General features: G+C 35.4%; 1 protein-coding gene across 2 annotated transcripts; it reads left to right on the top strand.

Moving 5' to 3' along the window:
• Positions 1-193: 193 nt before the first annotated feature.
• tead4 (TEA domain transcription factor 4) lies at positions 194-21500 on the top strand. Of its 2 annotated transcripts, none has more exons than XM_039647870.2 (11): positions 194-485; positions 8036-8100; positions 10350-10412; positions 12200-12325; positions 12435-12478; positions 13585-13646; positions 13718-13848; positions 14338-14511; positions 18670-18810; positions 19108-19260; positions 21051-21500. In XM_039647870.2, the coding sequence occupies exons 1-11, from the start codon at positions 479-481 to the stop codon at positions 21162-21164; spliced, it is 1080 nt and encodes a 359-aa protein (XP_039503804.2). In that variant the 5' UTR covers positions 194-478; the 3' UTR covers positions 21165-21500. The 2 variants fall into 2 exon arrangements, with proteins under 2 accessions (XP_039503804.2, XP_088983824.1); XM_089127698.1 differs by having other exon boundaries at positions 344-480.
• Positions 21501-21766: the final 266 nt, after the last annotated feature.

The following is a 21766-nucleotide window of genomic DNA, read 5'->3' as shown; positions in this document are numbered from 1 at the left end:
TGTACTTTTCCTAAATGTATCAATGTGAGGCAATGACCAAATCAACTCAGCCGTCTAATGCGTGTAATTGCTGTTTGCAGCTATATTTTAATTGTATTCAGATTGCCTTTTTTATTGAATTTGCAAAACTCCTACATCTTATAGATTTGAGCTCTAATGCAACTCTAACTAAACTTTCTCTTTGTAGGATTGAGCTTCTGGCCTGCTCCAGATCTGGGAAAAACCGTCGTTTAATCGCCACGGAGCGATTTCGGAGTGGAAATCACATTGCTCTTCCATCACCATCCTGTCGTCCGAGTGGGTCTCGGCGTCCTCTCCGGGGGGCGCTAGCGAGGAGCTGAGCGAGGGATTGGATAAGCCTCTGGAGAACGATGCGGAGGGCGTGTGGAGTCCGGATATCGAGCAGAGCTTTCAAGAGGCGCTGGCGATCTATCCGCCCTGTGGCCGACGCAAGATCATTCTCTCCGATGAGGGCAAGATGTACGGTATGCCCCTCCCCTTTTCCCTCTCTGCATTTTCCTTTGCAGTCAATCAAGGATTTCGATGAGATTTATGCACCAATACTGGCACCACAGGGAAATATCAATAGTGTTTTACTAACCACAACATCTGAAAACATCTGTCTTTCACCGCCAAATATTTATTCCTTAAAAGTACCAATATAGTGGCTGTTGGTTGGTTGGTTGATTGGTAGATTGATTGGTAGAGTGATTGATTTGATTTGATTTGATTTGACTGACTGACTGATTGGGTTGATTGGTTGGTTGACTGATTAAGTGATTGGTTGACTGATTGGGTTAGTTGATTGGTTGATTGGTTGGTTTATTGGGTTGGTTGATTGATTGGTTGGTTGGTTGATTGAATGGGTTGATTGGTTGGTTGGTTGATTGAATGATTGATTGATTGAATGGGTTGGTTGATTGGTTGGTTGATTGAATGATTGATTGATTGGTTGGTTGGTTGGTTGGTTGGTTGGTTGATTGAATGGTTGGTTGGTTGGTTGATTGAATGATTGGTTGGTTGGTTGGTTGGTTGATTGAATGGTTGGTTGGTTGGTTGGTTGGTTGGTTGGTTGAATGATTGGTTGGTTGGTTGATTGAATGATTGATTGGTTGGTTGGTTGGTTGATTGAATGGTTGGTTGGTTGGTTGGTTGGTTGGTTGGTTGGTTGGTTGGTTGGTTGGTTGGTTGATTGGTTGGTTGGTTGGTTGGTTGATTGGTTGGTTGATTGGATGATTGGTTGATTTAATGGTTGGTTGGTTGGTTGATTGAATGATTGTATGGTTGGTTGGTTGGTTGATTGGTTGATTGAATGGTTGGTTGGTTGGTTGGTTGGTTGATTGAATGGTTGGTTGGTTGATTGAATGATTGGTTGGTTGATTGAATGATTGGTTGGTTGGTTGATTGAATGATTGAATGATTGGTTGGGTTGGTTGGTTGGTTGATTGAATGATTGAATTGTTGGGTGATTGAATGGTTGGTTGGTTGATTGAATGATTGGTTGGGTTGGTTGATTTGTTTGTTTGATTTATTAATTGACTGACTGATTGATTGGATTGGTTGATTTTTTTTTTGATTGATTGACTGATTGATTGATTGATTGGGTTGGTTGGTTGGTTGGTTGGTTGGTTGGTTGGTTGAATGAATGATTGGTTGACTGATTGGGACTGACTGGGTTGGTTGGTTGGTTGGTTGATTGAATGATTGATTGATTGTTTGGCTTGGTTGGTTTGTTGATTGATTGCATGATTGGTTGGTTGGTTGGTTGATTGATTTGTTTGTTTGATTTATTAATTGACTGATTGATTGATTGGATTGGTTGGTTTATTTTTTGATTGATTGATTGATTGATCGACTGATTGATTGGGTAAGATTTAAATGATTAATTATGATTTATTTCGGTTAGTTGTGCAGCTCTAGTCTGTATATGACTTGCTATAAATAGCCTATAGCCAATGTGTGTTTTTACTATAAATGTCTGTCTGTGTGATCCGGACCTGTTGATGGCCAGAAATGACCCGATGATGGGTGGGTGCCGCTTGATTTGGATCGAACACTGGACGAGAAGGAAAGTGAGAGGACGTGTGTATCTGTCATCTTCCGATCAGCTGTGAAACTTTATCAATCTTCATAAAGTCGTGTCAATATCGGTGGAGAGGGAGGGTCGTAGGGGGCATCTGGGGTGGATCTATCAGGGCCGGTAGTTTAGGAGCGGTAAAGCTTGTCCGGAATGGCACGCCATGGCCGTCCAGAGCCCCGAGTTCAAGGCAGAGAGGGTGTAACCCGACACGAGAATGGACGTTTACCCTTTGAGCATGTGCGACGGAGAGGGACAAATAAACACAAAGGGGGAGGGGGTGGGGTGGGGTGGGGGGCAGAGCACCTGTTTCTGCGGCCCTCGCTCGCAACCCCGTTGAGTGAGTGTGTGTGTGTGTGTGTTGCCTTTCAATTCACCTCCAGCTGCCTCTCCTCATGCACACAGACATGACTGGATTTACTGCACACAAGGAGAGACAGACAGACAGACAGAGAGAGAGACAGAGAGAGAGAGAGAGAGATGTTAAGACTTGGATTACATGGAGCTCAGCATCAGCCACTATCAGCTCAGACAAATCTCTCATCATGCTTATCCATCAATACTCATCACCTCTGAACGGATAGCTCACACCAAAATGAAAATCGACATTATTTACTCAGTCACTCAAAACCTTCAAATTTGGGAATGTTCCTAAATGACTTTTATTGGGAATTATGAATTTGAATTCATTTGAATGAATTTAAATGATATATTATTAAATATATTTATCTTAACTACTGAATAAATGTTTGTTTTTAATTATAATGAATTTTATGTTACCCTCCTTTTTCCCATCAACTGAAACTGAAATGACTGAATTTTAACTTATTAATGAACTATTTGAAGAGTTCAGATGCAAAAGCCTCTAAGAGCCATTTGAAATTTTCTTCTAGAATGATCAATTTTATCAAGCTTGTATATTTAAGTTCAGTGATTTCACTTAAATGACAATGATAATTACCTATTAATTGTTATTTAAGTGAAATTACTGAACTTATACAAGTTTGATAAAAATCATCATTAAAGAAGAAAATTTCAAATGGCATTTAGAGGCTTTTGCATCTGAACTCTTCATTTGTTTAATTGATCAAACCTGATTCTGACTCATTCATCTTCCCATTCCAGATTTGAAATTAACTGTACAAACACATGAATATTTAATGTTTGTCAGATGCTCATAACTGTAAAATGTTCAACATGTTTCAAATTTTTAATGCAAAAAGTTAGTCCTTGTACTTTTTCGACATTATGTAACTATCGTCCTGCTTCCCAGTGTTCCCGAGGTCAGGAAGCACAGTGAGCGTTTTATAATGTCTTGAGCTATAAGAGAAACCTCAACCCTGCAGTGTTTGGCGCAAATCAGATAGAGCTTCTTTCATGGCTGCGTTTGGCCCCTGCAATTTCAGATAATCACGCAAATAGCGACAATCTACAGTGGTTGAAGAATGAGGAGAATTCCCACAATGCACTCGTGACCCTTTCCCAGAGGTTTTTTTTTTATCAAATATACTGGTGTTTGTGGCATATTTGCATGGAAACTCACTGGCTGTTACGTGTGTCGCACATTAGAGTTATTATCCAGCTAGGCGTACCGGCGCACTTAGATTGTTTGGTTTTTGGTGTGCTGGGTGAAAACTCAACAGGCTTTGCCAAAGAAAACATGTCTTGGCTTTTGTCGTCACTGTACCGTAATGCATTCACTCTCCCGACCCGTAAAATTACACACAGCCGCTGAAAGGAAATACATTTGCCATGGTTTAATGGCTCCCAAGCATCCCGTCGCAAGATAAGTACCCACATAATGGAGCACTTCTCCACCTGTTCAGAAGTTGTTCAGAAAATCAGGACTTGTCATTAAAAGGACATTTTTGTGAGGTGTGTGCTGAATGAGAAAGCCCAGCTGTATGAGTCTCAGAAATCACATGACTGTACAACATGTTTGCATTTTGTCTTAGGAGTGAGGATGCGAAGACAGCTTTTGAATAAATTATAAAATCTAGAGAAAATGAAGCTTATTTAAGGCCTTTTTTATTAAGTTTAAATTTTAGCACTATTTCTTCACAAATTAGTATTATTAAAATATATTTTTACTGATTTAAATAAAAAAAGTTGATTTTTTTTATTTAAAAAAAAATAAATTTTAAATTTATTTTAAATAAAAATTAAATTTTAAATGAAAAGATAATTGTATTTCTGTAATAAATAATCTAATGAAAAACACAAAAATACAAGAAAAAGATTAAAAATTATTAAAATTAAACTAAAAGTTAATCTGTTCATCTGAAAATAATGGCAATTTAAAAGCATTTTTATTTATTATTTCGTTTTAAAGTGTGAGCTTGACATATTTTTATGATATTCATCCGCCACATAAGTAAAAAAAAAGTGCAATTTTACATTTGAAAATATTTGTTTCTTTAAATTACTGTAAAAAATAAATAAAAATGAATAAATAAAAATAAAAAGTAAGTGTTCGTGCAGCCTAAAAATGTTAAGCTTAGTCAACTTAAAATGTGAACAACTTGGATATTTGAGTTGACTAAACTTAAAATTTTAAGACAGCACAAACACTTACTTTTTTAAGTTGAAACAACATTTTTTTTTTTTACAGTGGGGAAAAAAAATCTTAAAGTTTTGCTGTCCAACACTGTAAAAAAATATGTTCATAATGAACGTGGTTCAGATAACATAATATTTTGAGTTTGTGATGATTAACTCAATTTTTCCATTTCAATGAACTTAAAATTTCAAGGCAACCAGGTTACTTAATTTTCTAAGTTAAACCAACAATATTTTTTTACAGTGAATAAAATAATGGGTCAAGAAATGGTCAATATTACTTCTGTTCATTCAGTGCACTGCACTGTGGGATATATGCAGTTTACAATGCACATTGGTAACTGTAGTACAGTAGTATGCGATTCCACTCACACAGGAGTCCATGTGTGTATTGAGATGTAAGCGTTCATTAGCTGCCTCATGTCCAGCAGATGGAAAAAGCCACCCGTCCCTCACATAGGCTCGATTTTTCACAGGCACGTTAGAGGTCTCCGAGTGCTCTAATGACTCAGTGTGTTTTGTGCTGGTCTGCTGAAGATCATTCCCTCTCTTTGTTTTGTGAAGGTCACGGTGGGGTCGTGACCCCTCAGAGGTCATCAGTGCAGGACACTTTGGTGTTTCTGAGGAGGCTTGTTGGTCACACACACCGGCTTTCACTCTTAAATGTGTGTGTATTTAAGGAAGAATATCAGAGTTTCTGCTTGGTCTTAAAGGTCTCGCACATCCATCCGTCTGTCCAAACCCATATCAGATTCACTCGTTGATATGAGCCGCTCTTTTCCATGCAACTAAAGTGGTCCTGAATGTAAGTTATATGATAGCTTTATGTGAGGAACAGATGCACATTCATGATCTTGATCTGGCGTAACGTCTGAATATGTGCATGAATAAAGACAGTGGCGTGGAATATGATCAACGGTTTACATTTGTTATCCGTTCTTTGTTTTTGTGTGTTTTCTGGTCTAAAGTGAAACTTTTTCCAAGTTTTAGTTTCAACCAAAGTTATATAATTTTATTTTATTAGTAATATGTTAGTTAAATATAGATTTATTTATATAGAGTGATATATTTTTTTTTATGCTGTCAAAGATAACATAAAAGTTTGTGTTTATATAAGATATGTGTTAGGGCTGTCAGACAATTAATCGCGATTAATCGCATCCAAAATAAAAGTTTGTGTTTACATAATATATGTGGGTGCACTGTGTATAATAATTTTGTATATATATAAATAAATACACACACATGCATGTATATTTAGGGGGAAAAAAATATTTATATATAAAATATTTATATTTATATAAAATATAAATTATATATAAATCTATATACAGTATATACATTAAAATATTTCTTAAATATATACAAGCATGTGTGTGTATTTAAATATATATATACACAAAATAATTATACACAGTGCACCCACATATATTATGTAAACACAAACTTTTATTTTGGATGCGATTAATCGCGATTAATCGTTTGACACCCCTAATATGTGTTTATATAACACACACACACACACACACACACACACACACACACTAATATGTATAGAAATATAATAATATATACACACACATACTGTATATTGTATAAACACAAACTTTTAATTAACTTTTTTAACTTTTAATCGAGATGCGAGACGGCACTATTTTTTATTATTTACAATATTTATGTTTATGTATTCTGGTGTCTTTTTATTAGTTTATTTTATTTTGTCTTTTAAAAATTAATAAATGATTAACAGTTTCAATTTGTTCTAATTTTTTTGTTTTTGTTAGTTTTTAAGTCTACCTTGTGCTGTTTTGTACTATATTATATTATTAAAGTTTTTTTTTTAAGTTTTAGTTTTAAATAGAAAGTCTTACATTGTTTAATTATTGATTTAATTTATTAACTATATTTAATGTATGATTTATATATTCTGCTGTCTTTTTAATTGATTTATTTTGTCTTTTATTTACATCCATTTGTAGGATATTTGTTTGCAGAAAGTCAGTCTGTCTCTGATTTTCTTCGCTCCTCGTGTTCCTCTCTTTGAGATCCCCAGCAGTGAAATCTCACTGTCATGAACCCTAAATGTGACCTTTCTTGACCCGGGAGACCGTCTGCTGCACAGATGTGCCCGCTCTCTATCTGACGCTCCTGACGGTGCAGAAAGAGAAACATCTCAGGAGCAAAAGTCTCCATTTTCTCTCTATTTAATCTTGGAGGAACAACTGAGATTCTTAAAAATGTAAAGGTTCTATATTGACATTCCATTTAACATCCATGGAACCTTTAAATTTGGACAAAAGTTCTTTAATAATGAAAAAAGGTTCTTAAGAAAAAAAGAAAAAAGAAAAGTTGTTTGGGGAACCAAAAGTGGTTCTTTTATGGCATCGCTGCGAAACCTTTATTTTTAAGATTGAGATCTGATGAGTGATTTCTTATAGTGTGCATAAGTCTGTGTTTGCACATTGTGTGTGTGTTAGTTTGTTTATTGGAGCTGAGCAGGACTCACAGATCAGGAATGACTGGAATGTGAAGAGGAGGAGAAAGAGAGAGAGAGAAAGAGAGGTTATGGATTTATGAGGTCGTTGTGGGAGTTGCTGCACCTTTGCTTGACATTTAACTTTGTTTCGGCCCCTCTCAGACCCTCAGGCTGGACAGTGTGTGTGTGTGTGTGTGTGAAGGTTTCAGGTGTCTCAGTTTTCACTCTAGTGGAGTTGATATAATTGACGCCTCTGTAGCTCCGCCCCTTGAACACATGACCCCATCTGTAGCTCCGCCTCTGTGAACATGCCCTAGGCTATGGGTCCCTGGACTTTACTTTGAGTATTAGCTCACTAGGTTGCTACACATCATTTGTGTACACTCTGTGCTGTGTCTTCTGATCAGATATTAAAGCGAGTTAATACAAACAAACAAATGTGTACTTATTCCCTCACCCGATGAGTATCGATAAGGAATCGATCGATAAACAAATATAGATAATGCAACCGGAATCGGTCAATTCTTACCAATTCCCATCCCTATAGTTTTAGTCGGGTAAGAGGGCGTTGAGGGGTCTGTGCTGTCTGTCTGTCTGTCTGTCCGTCCGTCCGTCCGTCCGTCCGTCCATCTATCTATCTATCCGTCCGTCCGTCCGTCCGTCCGTCCATCCATCCGTCCATCTATCTTTCCATCTATCTATCCATCCATCTGTGTATCCATCCATCTATCCATCTATCCATCTATCCATCCATCCATCCATCCATCCTAAATAAACTGTGAAGGGTCATAGCACTTACATATTCTATTGTTGTCCTCATTTGTAATTCACTAATAGTCGCTAGTTAGACAGTTGTTAGCGGATAAAAGCGTCTGCTAAGTGAATAAATGTAAATGTAAACCTTTTCTCTTTCTGTTTTTCAGGACGGAATGAGCTAATTGCTCGGTACATCAAGCTTCGAACGGGAAAGACACGGACCAGGAAACAGGTACAGAAACCTAGAATATTTGGTTAGTGGATCTTGTTTTCCTGTAAAATATCTAAGGTCTAAATTTAATTCATACGCAAACTGTGTAAAATATCAGAGAATGAAAACAAATTTTATCTTGTTTTAAGCATAAACCACTAAATTTGTGCTTAAAAGTAGAAAAAAGGTAAGAAAATTAAACTTAAATCAAGATATATTCTCTGAAATTTTCACTAATGAAATGCAATGCTAAGTCACTTCAAATAAAAATAAGCTTCGAATTTTGCTTTTCAAGTGAATTTATCTTGTTTTAAGAATGTTTAAATATTTTAATTGGATCCTGATTAGTGTATTTGTATATAAATATGCAATGGCAACTCTAAAATGCCAACTTGTTCCTACTAAAACTAAGTGGATTAAGTTGGTTAATTACTTTTATTTGACCGCCATGTCACACATTAACAGCAACGGGAAGTACAGCAAATGTCAGACTGGGATTTAGAGATGGGATTGTCCTGTTAAACTCCCAAACAGACTTTCACTGAGTGTAAATGTTTGGCCCCCGAGGGCCTCCATGCTGAAATGGACTTGGGCGGTGTGATTTATGGCACGCGGATCGGATATCGGTGTGTGTCTTCAGCACCTCTCTCAGTCCTGCTCGTTAGACCCACAAACAACTGCTGGGTTTGGGATCCGATAGCGTTCCCGCCGGCATCCGATGTCGCATGATGTCACTCAGGCCTTGTCACACACCGAGCCTTAAGCCCTCTGAGGGAGTCGAGGTGAGCCGGGGGCCCGAGAGGAAAAGTTATCACTAAAAACAAGAGGAGAAACTAGAATCACACCTGATATGTGAATAGATAAAGGTCAAAGCAATCGCTCATATAAAACAGCAGATTTGCTTTCGTCTTGCACACTAATCGACAAGCGTTTTGACTAGTTTAGAGGATTAGAAATCACCCATCACTAACGATCATGAGTGCTTAATCCCATCCAAATTTGAAAACAAAATTTGTTAAAAAGTGCTTTTTATTTTACTTAAATCTTTTTAATTCAATTTTGAAATTTTAATTTCTTATTCAATTTATTTTTTATTTTAATTGAATGTTTTACATTTTAATTAATTAATTTATTTTAATTTTGTAGTTAAATATATTTTATTTTATTTATTTTATTTTATTTTTTATTAAAATAAATGGCCTTTGCCGAATATAAATCTTATTCCTGCTGTATATATTCATTTTAATGTAAATTTTTTAATTAAATATTTTTTATTTTATTTATTTTATTTTATTTTTTATTTTTTATTAAAATAAATGGCCTTTGCCGAATATAAATCTTATTCCTGCTGCACCTTCATTATGTATTTATGATGCATTCAATCATACAAGTTTAGGAAGTTGTTATTATGACTTCAGGTGTGTTCAAATCACGTGGTTTTCGAAAAAGATGCAAATGTTAATTTTCTACAAAAAAATTTTTTTTTTAACAAATACAAAAAAAAAGTTTTACAAACATGATGAATAAAGAATGTGTATCAAGTCTGTTTCGCTTTTTTTTAAAGTTTTTATTACATGTATAAAGGTGCAAAATACTATCATATTTTGTACACACAACTTGGCTAGTTTTATTTTAAATTAAAAAATATGATTATTTCATTCATCGCTGTATTTATTGCAGCCGACATGTCTTCTCATTGACGCCCCAAACTCAGTTAACTATAGAAAAATAAAATAAAACGATATTATATCATATATTATATATGATATCAATGTGAAAAAAATATTCAAATGAAATTTAATAAAATAATATGCTTGCAGCCAGAGCTTCCAGTACGCATTCATAACCTTAATAAAAAACTAAATTGAGTTGAATAATAATTCTATTGTCTTTTGTCGAGCAGCTGAAATTTTATTAATTTCATAATTAAAGTTTACAAAAGTTTATTAAAGTCTTTGAAAATCTGAATGGTATAAAGTGCTGTAGGTTATATAAATGTGCCTTGACTTGAATATAGACTGTAAACTGCATTTGAGTTTATAGAGTTTTGTTACCGGAACATAAATTCCAACCAAAACCAAAGTATTCAATAGGCCTACCACATTTTTTTCCATGCATAATGATGAAAACTTTGCAACTTGCATGCCATCTAACTCTCATTAGAGTTGTAATTAACCAACAAGTTGACATGTAGTTGCAAAGTCACTTATAATCAGCAGAACGTCGAAATAAAGTGTTTTAAATGAAAAGATCCTTTGTGTTTCCCGCAGGTGTCCAGTCACATTCAGGTGTTGGCGCGACGGAAAGCTCGGGAAATTCAGGTGAAACTCAAGGTAATGAAGTCTAATGCTGATCACCTGTTTGCAAATTAACACCATTATCGATTTACAGCCGCAGCATCTGTTAATGATTTCATTCATCTCCGAGTGAATATAGCCCAGGCACAATATACACTACGCTATAAATCCATTTCATCGCGTCACTAATTTTTCAGAAAACGTGTGACCTCGGTAATGTCGAGTCTTCTCCTTGCGCGCTCTTGTCTTTCATCATATGACATAGTTCAGCCGTTGGCCGGCGGCCATTTTGGCTCAGCTGTCCGAGTGTATACTGGTATACTGGTCACACGGCTAACACTGACAGCCCTTTTAAATGCGTTTCTGTAACTGAGAACTGTGACGGACACACACACACACACACATGCCCATATTTCAGGAATGCATGGGCCGGTCATGCTTCAAGGACACAGCAGTTGCTTGAGCCGGCCGTGGACGACTGTGACCTCTGTGCATTTCGCTATATCAAAATCAACCCGACAAGTGTTCAGGAGTCACTCATTAAAGTGAAGGATCGAAGAAATATATCTAAAATATGTTTTTATCTTAGATATATTCATTTTAATAGCCTTTAGAGAGACTGATTCATTCTAGTGAATCAGTTCACTCGGACGAACGAGCTCAAAAAGAAGCAGTTCACTGATTCCAGTCTGTTGCGTTTGCTGTTTTTAGCAATATATATATCGTATATATGTATATATCTTAGATATATTTATTTTAATAGCCTATATATATACATTAAAGAGACTGATTCATTCTAGTGAATCAGTTCACTCGGACCAACAAGTTCAAAAAGAAGCACTTCACTGATTCCAGTCTGTTGCATTTGCTTTTTTTAGCAATATATATATGTATATATCTTAGATAGGCCTATATTTATTTTAATATATATAGTATGCTTATTTTTTAAGCATTAGACGGACTGATTCATTATAGTGAATCTGATTGCAATCAGTGGTCCCATTTTTTTTTAGCAATATTATATTATATTTTAGATGTGTTTGTTTTTAATGGAAATACTTATTTTTACGAGCTTAGGCAATAATAATAAACACGCTTAGCTAAAATGTCCTCTTTTTCTCACGTGAAACTGATTCGAGAAGAACGATTCATTTTAGTGAATCAGTTTGTTTGGACGGTTAATCTAAATGAACCATTGAAAAAAGAATCAGTTCATTTGATTCCCTGTACATTAAGTTCTTCAATGTTTGACCGGGTGATTTCTAGTTGTATTTTGTGTAAATGTTAATGTTTAAAGCTTATATTTTTGTATTTAGTAGGCTTGCAGTGTAGTTAACACAATTACTGTAAAAGCTAGCCTGACAGAAGTGAAACTTCCTAAACACTGAATGCAAACTGGAGATGTTTAGTTTGCATGAAAGGATTTTGGGTTGAGTGCCGGCCACAGATGTGTGTGTAGTTGATGCTCAGTAAACATGCAGTGTTTCCACTCTCAGTGTTTTTCCAAGCCTGTTCTCCGGTTTCATAATGTCGGAGCTCCCAGTTCTTCATGTGACCTCTAGGAGAAGGGGTCAACCTGTCAACACTCAAACACTGCCAGAGCCATAAACCATGAGCCACCTCAGCCTTCCACACACACACATGCAGACAAGCACAACTTTCAGTGATAACAGGAAATCAATGCATTTCGACTGTTTCAGTGTTGATTTAGCTAATTTCATCCATAAAGTAGTTCTGTGAATCATTGATGCCAATCTCCAGCTCAGTTTAGTTCTCATACAGCAGAAATGATGGAAATAAATGAATGTGTTGTCTTCTGAAAGGACCAGGCCGCCAAAGATAAAGCGCTGCACAGCATGACCAGCATGTCGTCGGCCCAGATCCTCTCAGCCACGGCCTTTCAGAACAAGATGTGTCTCTCTCGACCGGCCTACCCCACAGCAGCTGGGGTGAGACACACACACACACACACACTCGCATACAACTCTCTCCATCACTCGTGCTCCTCCAGAACAAGCCTAACCCTTTCGTTCATGTGTGTGTGTGTTCATGTCTCAGTTCTGGCACGGATCTCTCGCAGGACAGACCGCCGGTACTGAAGAGTAAGTGTTGTGTTGTGTGAGTGTGTATGATCATCTTTAGAGAAGGGTTGCACGTCTGGGCAGGTTAAACATATGCCCTGCAGTCTCAGAAACTCAACTTCACAAATAAAAAAAATGATATGATAAAAAGTGTTTGTCATTACTTAAACCACTACTATGTATGTGTATATGTTGTATAAAATGTATAAACACATTTTTTTTTAGAATTATTAAATATTTTAAAATATTTTTTAATTTGATCTTTTAGAAGACTTATGTTATATATATTATAATATTATTAATATATATATATATATATATATATTTAAAGCAATATATATATTTAATAAAACAAATTGATTTTATTACATATACCATATTTATATATTATGTATTTATGTGTATATATGTTGTATAAAATGTATATACAATTTTTATAGAATTATAAAGTATTTTAAAATATTTTTTAATTTGATCTTTTTTTACAAGACTTATGTTATTTATATTATAATATCATTAATATAAGAGATATATATATATATATATATATTTACTCAAATAAAATTTTTATACAATTTTACAATTTTTATAGAATTTCTATACAATTTTTATAGAATTATAAAATATTTTTAAATATTTTTTAATTTGATCTTTTAGAAGACTTATGTTATTTATATTATAATATTATTAATATATATATATATATATATATATATATATATATACTGTATATTTAAAGCAATATATATATTATATTATAATAAAATAAATTGATTTTATTATATATAACATATTTATATATTATATATGTATATTATATTTATATTTAAATATCATTGATTTTATATTATTCATAATAATTCTAAATTATATATATATTAAATATCGAAATTGTATTTATTTATATTATATATAATATTTATATAATTTATATGCTAAAAATATATATTCAGTACAAGAAATGGATTTTATTATGTAACATATTCACAATCATAATTATGCTGTAAATATTATGATCTCATTATATACATCTCATTATATATGATCTCAAGCACTTTTTCTTTTTTTTTTTTTTCATAACCAAGAAACACCATAAAAGCTGATATCTGATTGTCTCTTCTGAACAGTATCAAGCCGTTTTCCCAACAGAACTTTATCATGCAATCCACCGGGCCTCCGTCTATAACAGGTCAGTACCACTGGTGTGAATTATGGCGAATGTGATGATCTATAAGCTTGCTGATGGCTCCTCTCTCTCAGGTTATGAAAGCGCGACGGGTTTGTCGATGTCGTCCAATGCTCCGCCCTGGCAGGGTCGCAGTATCGCCGGATCCAAACTGCGCATGCTAGAGTTCTCCGCTTTCCTCGAGCAACCGCAGGATCCAGAGACTGTGAGAGGGCACAACATTTAAAAAAAAAAACACGATATTTTTAAAATAAAAAAAACAAAACCCAAATGTTGGGTTAAAAATGTAATTAAAATATAATTACAAATAAAAGTGAAAGTTAAAGTTGGGTTAAAATTTTAAATTACATTTTAACCCAACATTTGGGTTTGTCCATATTTCGGTTGAAACAACCCAGCATTTTTTAGAGTGTAACATCAAGGATCTTATCTATCATTTCTTTCACACATTTCCAAAAACTCTTTTCTGCTTCACACTCCCATATGCAATGATATAATGTACTTGTAAAATCACTGCTGGGACATTTTCATTATAGTTATGCAATACAACCGTATTTATATAAATACCCATCAAGCACTTATAGTGAAGGAATGTCAGATGTGTTCATTGTTACTGGTTGAGCTTCTTTGCATGCTTCACAATATTAATACTAATGGTTATATGTCTGTACTGATGTAGATTTGTGCTTTACAGGTCAACAAACACCTGTTTGTTCACATCGGGCAGTCCAACCCCACGTACAGCGACCCGTACCTCGAGGCCGTGGATATACGGCAGATTTACGACAAATTCCCAGAGAAGAAAGGCGGGCTGAAGGAGCTGTTTGAGAAGGGGCCGCCCAACGCCTTCTTCCTCGTCAAGTTCTGGGTAAGAGCCTCAGACCCGTTCCCAAACCATCCATCCGCCGCCGGGTTCTGGTCCGGGCACTGCTGTAGTCACTGATGTCTGTGCGGTGTGAAGTTTCGTCTTTTATTTCCTAAAATTACACTTATTGGATATTTCATATATAAAAAGATTTAGGAATATAGAAAGGGGGAGATTGTTGATGTGTAATATGAAAAATATATGTATAACAACAGCTAAAATTCTTACGTAAATGTTTTATTTCAGAATTAATTTATAGAAAAAAAATGATAATATATTATATTATATATATATATATATATATATATATATATATATATATAATAAAAATACAAACATTTACATACATGTTATTTTAGAATTTATAAAAATATTAATTAATACAAATAATATAAATTTTATATATATATATATATATATATATATATATATATACAAACTAATTCTAAAATATGTACAAATATTTATATAATAATTAGTATTTTTTATAAATTAATTATAAAATAAATATGTATTCTAACATATATATATATATATATATATTATAGTTGCGTAGATATTTATATTATTTCTTCCAAATCCAAATTTATGTTTGAACATCAAGTTTATGCACAAAATTAAAATATGCACACCCCCCCCCCCCCCCCAAAAAAAAAAACACACAAAATATGCAAAAAAAAAAAAATGGATTTGGAAGCAACACAAACGTGTACCTTAATCAAATTAGGCTAAATTGACCACTAATCCATTAAAGAGGCTTGTAACTGTAGTTGATTACCATAATTAACAGTATTCTCATGGTCTCTCTTATCTTATGTCTTAAATAAGACATTTAAAGTTTTAAATGAGTATGAACACCAAATGAAGTTTATCGGCTGTTATAAATCTCTTTAGCTGGACTGCCGGTCTGGATGAAGGGATTGAGGGATGAAGAGTGACAGTGTCTGCTCTTTCATTAGAGAAATCTGAGCTTGATCACCTGTCTCTCGCGTGTCTGTCCCACTCCCAAAACCACACACATGCAGATATTTATAGAGCGCCCGCCTCCACAGAGACACTTAAGTATTGTTCAAGAGCTTGATCCTTGCCATTTTGTGTTAGTGAGATTACAGTGGGTCTGTCTATACTCATTGTTTGTTTTTTGGGTGTTCAAACACTTGACTAAACGAGCAACCGAACCAGACTCAAGTGAACATAATCAATTAACAAATGAGTAACCATAGAAACCAACTAGCAAAGGGTACAGGAACTAAACACAGGAATGAAACTGTCACAAACGTTTCCTCAGTCTCATTGTTTCATTGTTTTAAAAGTGTGTGTTGAATAGCACATAAAACATTATATTTTTTTTATAATATAAAATGTGTGCATATATAATTATAAATGTAATATAATCTAGAGCCAGACCGATATATCGGCAGATTGATATTATCGGCCGATATTAGGCATTTTCCAAACTATCGGCATCGGCAGTTATAATGGGCGATAGATGAATATTTCAAAAATAAAATAAAAATGGACGAAACACGCTTGAACCATGTCCACCAGAGGGCACTCTACACCGTTCCTGTTGGCAACACTCGTTGAGTTGGTCGATACATACATTGCTTGAATAACAATTAAAAGAACATCAGTTCTCTAAACTCAAATAAGCAACAAAATTTGCTTAACTAAAAACTAAACTTAATTTAAAAAACTAGCTAATGCCACTATCATCAGTTTGTTCTGTTGTGACAATGAAAGAAACAAGTTTCTTTTTAAAATGCATTGTCATATTATTTTAGTTAAAACTCTTAAATAACTACAAATCACTAATGTTCGGGAAATCTGTTAATTTTTTTGTTGCGGGTTTCAGAAAAAAAAATATAATAATAATCGGCCGATATATCGGAATATCGTATTTTAAAACCAAAAAATATAAAAAAAATATTAACAAAAAAATAAAAAATATCGGTCGGGCTCTAATATAATCTATAAATATTTAATATAAAATTGTATAATATATTATTAAATTATTCTAATATATATATATATATATATATATAAAATGCGATATAACAATCACTTATTTATAAAGTAATAAAACATAATATATTTATATATTTATACATAAATATATTTTTAATGGAACACACACATACACATATATATATATATATATATATATATATATATATTAAAACATTAAATAAATGTTCAAATATACCATAATTATATACAACTGTATATATATTATTACAGATATACAGTATATTTCCACACATACACTTTTTATTTAATTGCAGCACAGTAAAGGTGACAGTAGTTTTACTGAGGATTCGAGACTCATGCCGTTTCACTGGTATTGGTCTCAACTACAGATATGTTGGCGTCAGGACACACAACAACACTTAAATTGTTCATTAAAGAGTGTCTGAAACCTTTCTGAGAGCCCGCGGCGCTTCAGGTCTCCGGCTGCGCGTACAGGTGGCCATGAACCAACATTAGATATATTAAGTCCATTAAGAACCCGGCTATAAGAAACAACACCCGCATCGCTAGGCCTGCTGTAAGTACAGGTCATGACTTGGGCGTCCTCGGGCACCGGTTGCCATGGCGACGGTGACAGGCCCGCTAGGCTGTTCTCCAAAGCTATGGTGTTCTAGATTAAATTTCTGGCCTCGATCTCACACCGTACCTCAGGGCCCTGTCCTAACGGATCGGCCCGGGCTTTTGAAGTGCGCTGGGAATCGGATTTCAGCCGGCCGTGCTAAATTGTTACACAGGCAACCGGACGCGGTAACTCGATTTGAAGCGTCACGGGTAGTTGATTGTAATTGGATGAATTCCCTCGCAGAGAGAGAGAGGGAAGCGAGGGAGTGCCGATTGAGCCGAGAAATGAAGATAAACGAGGGAATAAAGTGGAGAGGGGGGACGAGGTGAGAGGGATGGTGGCGTTCTCCTAATGGGACGTTATGAGAATGTGGACGCGCGGGGGAAAAGGTGAAGCTGCTGTGAATTATGGGATGTGATGATGATGACTTTAGAAGTGGCGTGACCCGTCTGTCCATCTTAAACGACGCTCTCGTACATTTCACACAGGATCACTGCAGTTCTTTACTGATAGTTCAAGCACACGAAACACAATCGTTCAGTGATTCATTTGCATCATCATACTGATTTTTCGTTTTCACACACACATGCATGCACACACAAACACATTTGCACATTTACAAATAATATATGATAATAAATAGTGTTTTTTTCTCACTGAGGGAAATTCCTTATTATCATGAAAATAATGTCACAATGCATAACTGCATAATGTTATTAAAATAGACTTTCGTAGTTTATTATGCAAAATACAATCAAATATTTTATATATCTGTGATTTTGAGATGAAATGTGACCCAGACATGTTTTGTGCACTGTAAAAAGATATTGTTGGTTTAATACAATGAAGGATATTAATTTAATAATCAGAAACTCAAAATTATATGTTATCTGAACTAAAGAATTTATTTAAGTTGATTTGACAAAAGAAAAAATGTTGTGATTACTACACTGTAAAAAATATTGTTGGTTTAACTTAAAAAAGTAAGTAAAAATTAAAATTTTAAGTTCATTGAACTGGAAAAAGTGAGTTAATACAATGAAGGAGATTAATTTAACCATCAGAAACTCAAAATAACAATTTTTTTCAACTAAATAAATTATTATAAAGTTGATTTGACAAAAGAAAAAATGTTGTGATAACAAATCGTGAAAATATTTTTTACAGTGATGTTTTGTGCACTGTAAAAAAATATTGTTGGTTTAACTTAAAAAAGTAAGTAACCTGATTGCCTTAAAATTTTAAGTTGATTGAACTGGAAAAAGTGAGTTAATACAATGAAGGAGATTAATTTAACCATCAGAAACTCAAAATAACAAGTTATCTCAACTAAATAAATTATTATAAAAAAAATAATAAATTACTAATATTAAATTATTGATTTGACAAAAGAAAATATGTTGTGATAACAAATCTTGAAAATATTTTTTTTATAGTGTGAAATTCACCAACAAATGTTTATTTTCCTGATAGCATATTAAAGATATCCAAACGTAAAATCCTATTAAGAGCACACACACACACACACATGTATAAGCTGTGAGTGTGATGTGTGTGTGTGTGTGCAGGCCGACCTGAGCATCAACCTTCAGGACGACAGCAGCTTCTTCTACGGCGTATCCAGCCAATACGAGAGCGCCGAAAACATGATCATCACCTCCTCCACTAAAGTCTGCTCGTTCGGGAAACAGGTGGTGGAAAAGGTGGAGGTAAGAGGACTGTGTGTGTGTGTGTGTGTTCTGTACGTACTGAATAAATGAGAACTGTCACAGCTTATTTTACACTGAAAGCATCTTCTGACCAGCGCAGGTCCGGCGAATTGTTTTAACGGCCGTAACAAATGACATTAGTGCCCAGATCAGGAGAGAGATGTCCTCCATATGCAAATATATCACAATATTAAGTCATCATAATTGTGTTATACGGCATGTGTATGTGACTTGTGTTCAGTTTGAGCTCGTTTCTGAAACAATAACCATCTCTGTGTCTCTCTCTCTCTCGTTCAGACGGAGTACGCGCGTTTTGAGAGCGGCAGATACGTGTTCAGGATCCATCGATCACCGCTGTGTGAATATATGATCAACTTCATCCATAAACTCAAACATCTACCAGAGAAATACATGATGAACAGCGTACTTGAAAACTTCACCATTCTGCAGGTAAATGCCCACAAAACACACAACGGCAACCCGTTTACGCCACAGTACTGAAGTTAAGAGATTGATTCAATGATTTGATTGCATCATTAAACTGTAAAATATATTAAAATATTTCAGTGAAATGAATACACATGTACACACACACACACACACACACACGATTGTGAACTGATTCCAGCACCTCAGCAATAACCCTGAGTTAATTCAGTTATTCTGTCAGTATAAACTCAAGCCTGTTGAGGAAATGAAAAATGAGGCTGTAGTCACGGCGACAGTGAGAACACTAGTGTGTGTGTGTGTGTGTGTGTGTGTGTGACGCTGGCCGAGACAATGAGCCTTGTCACCGACACAACAGGACCTCAGACTGGCAATGATCTGATTCAGTCCGTGATGACTGTGATGACGCACACACACGCTAACACACACTCAGAATGTAACAGGCAATTTACATACATGTTGTATAAGTGTGTGTGTGTGTGTGAGAGAGAGAGAAAGAGTGAGAGAGGGAGTGTGTGTTTGTGTCTGTGTATATGTGTAAGAGAGAGTATGTGTGTGTTTGTGTGAGAGAGAGAGAGAGAGAGAGAGAGTGTGTGTGTGTGTGTGTGTGTGTGTGTGTGTGTGTGTGTGTGTGTGTGTGTGTGTGTGTGTGTGTGTGTGCATGTGTGTGCATGTGTGTGTGAGAGGGAGAGTTTGTATTTGAGTGTGTGTGTGTGTGACAGAGATAGAGATAGCGTGTGTGTTTGTGACAGAGTGTGTTTGTTTGTGTGTGTGGGTGCTTGTGTGTATGTGTATGTGAGAGAGAGAGAGAGAGTGTGTGTTTGTGTGCATGTGTGTGTGAGAGGGAGAGTGTGTATGTGAGTGTGTGTTTGTGTGACAGATAGAGAGAGCGTGTGTGTTTGTGAGAGAGTGTGTTTGTTTGTGTGTGTGGGTGCGTGCGTGTGTGTATGTGAGAGAGAGAGAGTGTGTTTGTGTGCATGTGTGTGTGAGAGGGAGAGTGTGTACGTGAGTGTGTGTTTGTGTGACAGATAGAGAGAGCGTGTGTGTTTGTGAGAGTGTGTGTTTGTGTGTGTGTGTGAGAGAGAGAGTATGTTTGTGTCTGTGTGTGAGTAGGTAAGTGCGTGTGTGTGTGTGTGAGAGAGAGTGAGAGTATGTGTGTGTGTGTTTGTGTCTGTGTGTGAGAGAAAGAGAGTGAGTGTGTTTTTGTGTGTGTGTGTGTGTGTGAGAGAGAGTGTGTGTGTGTGTGTGTGTGAGAGAGAGAGTGTTTGTGTCTGTGTGTGTGTGTGTGTGTGTGTGTGTGTGTGTGTGTGAGAGAGTGTGTATGTGTGTGTGTGTGTGTGTGAGAGAGAGAGTGTTTGTGTGTGTGTGTGTGTGTGTGTGTGTGTGTGTGTGTGTGTGTGTGTGTGTGTGTGTGTGTGTGTGTGTGTGTTAATGAAAGGCCAGGTTGAGGGTGAGTGTTCAGGTTAGGCAGTGGCTGTGACGGGTAAGGTTGCATTGTGTTGATGAATGTCGTCACAAATATAGATGTACACAAATGATTGTTTGTGCGTTGATGTTTTGTGAGTTGTGTGTTGTTTAATGAGTCTAATACATAGTTGATATTCACACTTTCCATCATGCAGTCAAACACCAGTGCGTTCAAATCAAGCCTCAAGTTGATCCTGTTTCACTCTCGTTGATTTGCCTGGATCTCTCTCTCTCTCTGTCTCTCTGTCTCTCTCTCTCTCTCTCTCTCTCTCTCTCTCTCTCTCTCTCTCTCTCTCTCTCTCTCTCTCTCTCTCTCTCTGTCGCAGGTGGTCACCAACAGAGACACTCTAGAAACCTTGCTGTGCATCGCTTACGTGTTCGAGGTGTCCACCAGCGAGCACGGAGCCCAGCATCACATCTACAGACTGCTGAAAGACTGAGACTGAGAGACTCTGCAGCGCCACAGCGCCACCTACAGGCCAAACGCCCTGCGCTCCTGCAGGACACACGAGGACACTCCCTAATAACACTGATCAGAGAACAAAAATCTGCCGGAACACGAAATACGAATGTCATGACATCGGAATTTTTCCCGCTTTAAATTACGTGGCTTTAAGCACTATGTACTTACATCGAAAAATAAGTAATAGTTTGTTCATGTTGTATTAAAACACTTTATTTTAAGGTGTATTTGTTAGTGTAATTGTACGGAGGCGTATTGCATTCACTTGAAGAAAAAAAATCTATTCTGTTTTTCTGAATTAATGAGTTAATTTTCCGTGAGAATTTTTTTTTTGCTGTTTTTCTGAATTAACGAGTTAATTCAGAAAAACAGAACAAAAAAAATTCCATGAAAAATTAACTCATTAATTCAGAAAAACAGCAAAAAAAAAAATTCTCATGGAAAATTAATTCAGAAAAACAGAGCAAAAACGTTTTTCTCATGAAAAATTAACTAATTAATTTAAAAAAAAAAACAGAGCAATTTTTTTTTCTCATGAAAAATTAACTCATTAACTCAGAAAAACAGAGTAGATTTTTT

Source organism: Pimephales promelas, chromosome 25, assembly GCF_988280905.1.
Source record: "Pimephales promelas chromosome 25, fPimPro1.hap1.1, whole genome shotgun sequence".
Lineage (NCBI taxonomy): Eukaryota > Metazoa > Chordata > Actinopteri > Cypriniformes > Leuciscidae > Pimephales > Pimephales promelas.
This window is presented reverse-complemented; position numbering and strand designations above follow the sequence as displayed.

What these genes read in the sequence shown, in the direction of transcription:
- tead4 (XM_039647870.2), top strand. An exon ending in AGACACGGACCAGGAAACAG is followed by an intron (nt 8,101 to 10,349) that starts GTACAGAAACCT and finishes TGTTTCCCGCAG; the next exon opens with GTGTCCAGTCACATTCAGGT. An exon ending in AACCGCAGGATCCAGAGACT is followed by an intron (nt 13,849 to 14,337) that starts GTGAGAGGGCAC and finishes TGTGCTTTACAG; the next exon opens with GTCAACAAACACCTGTTTGT.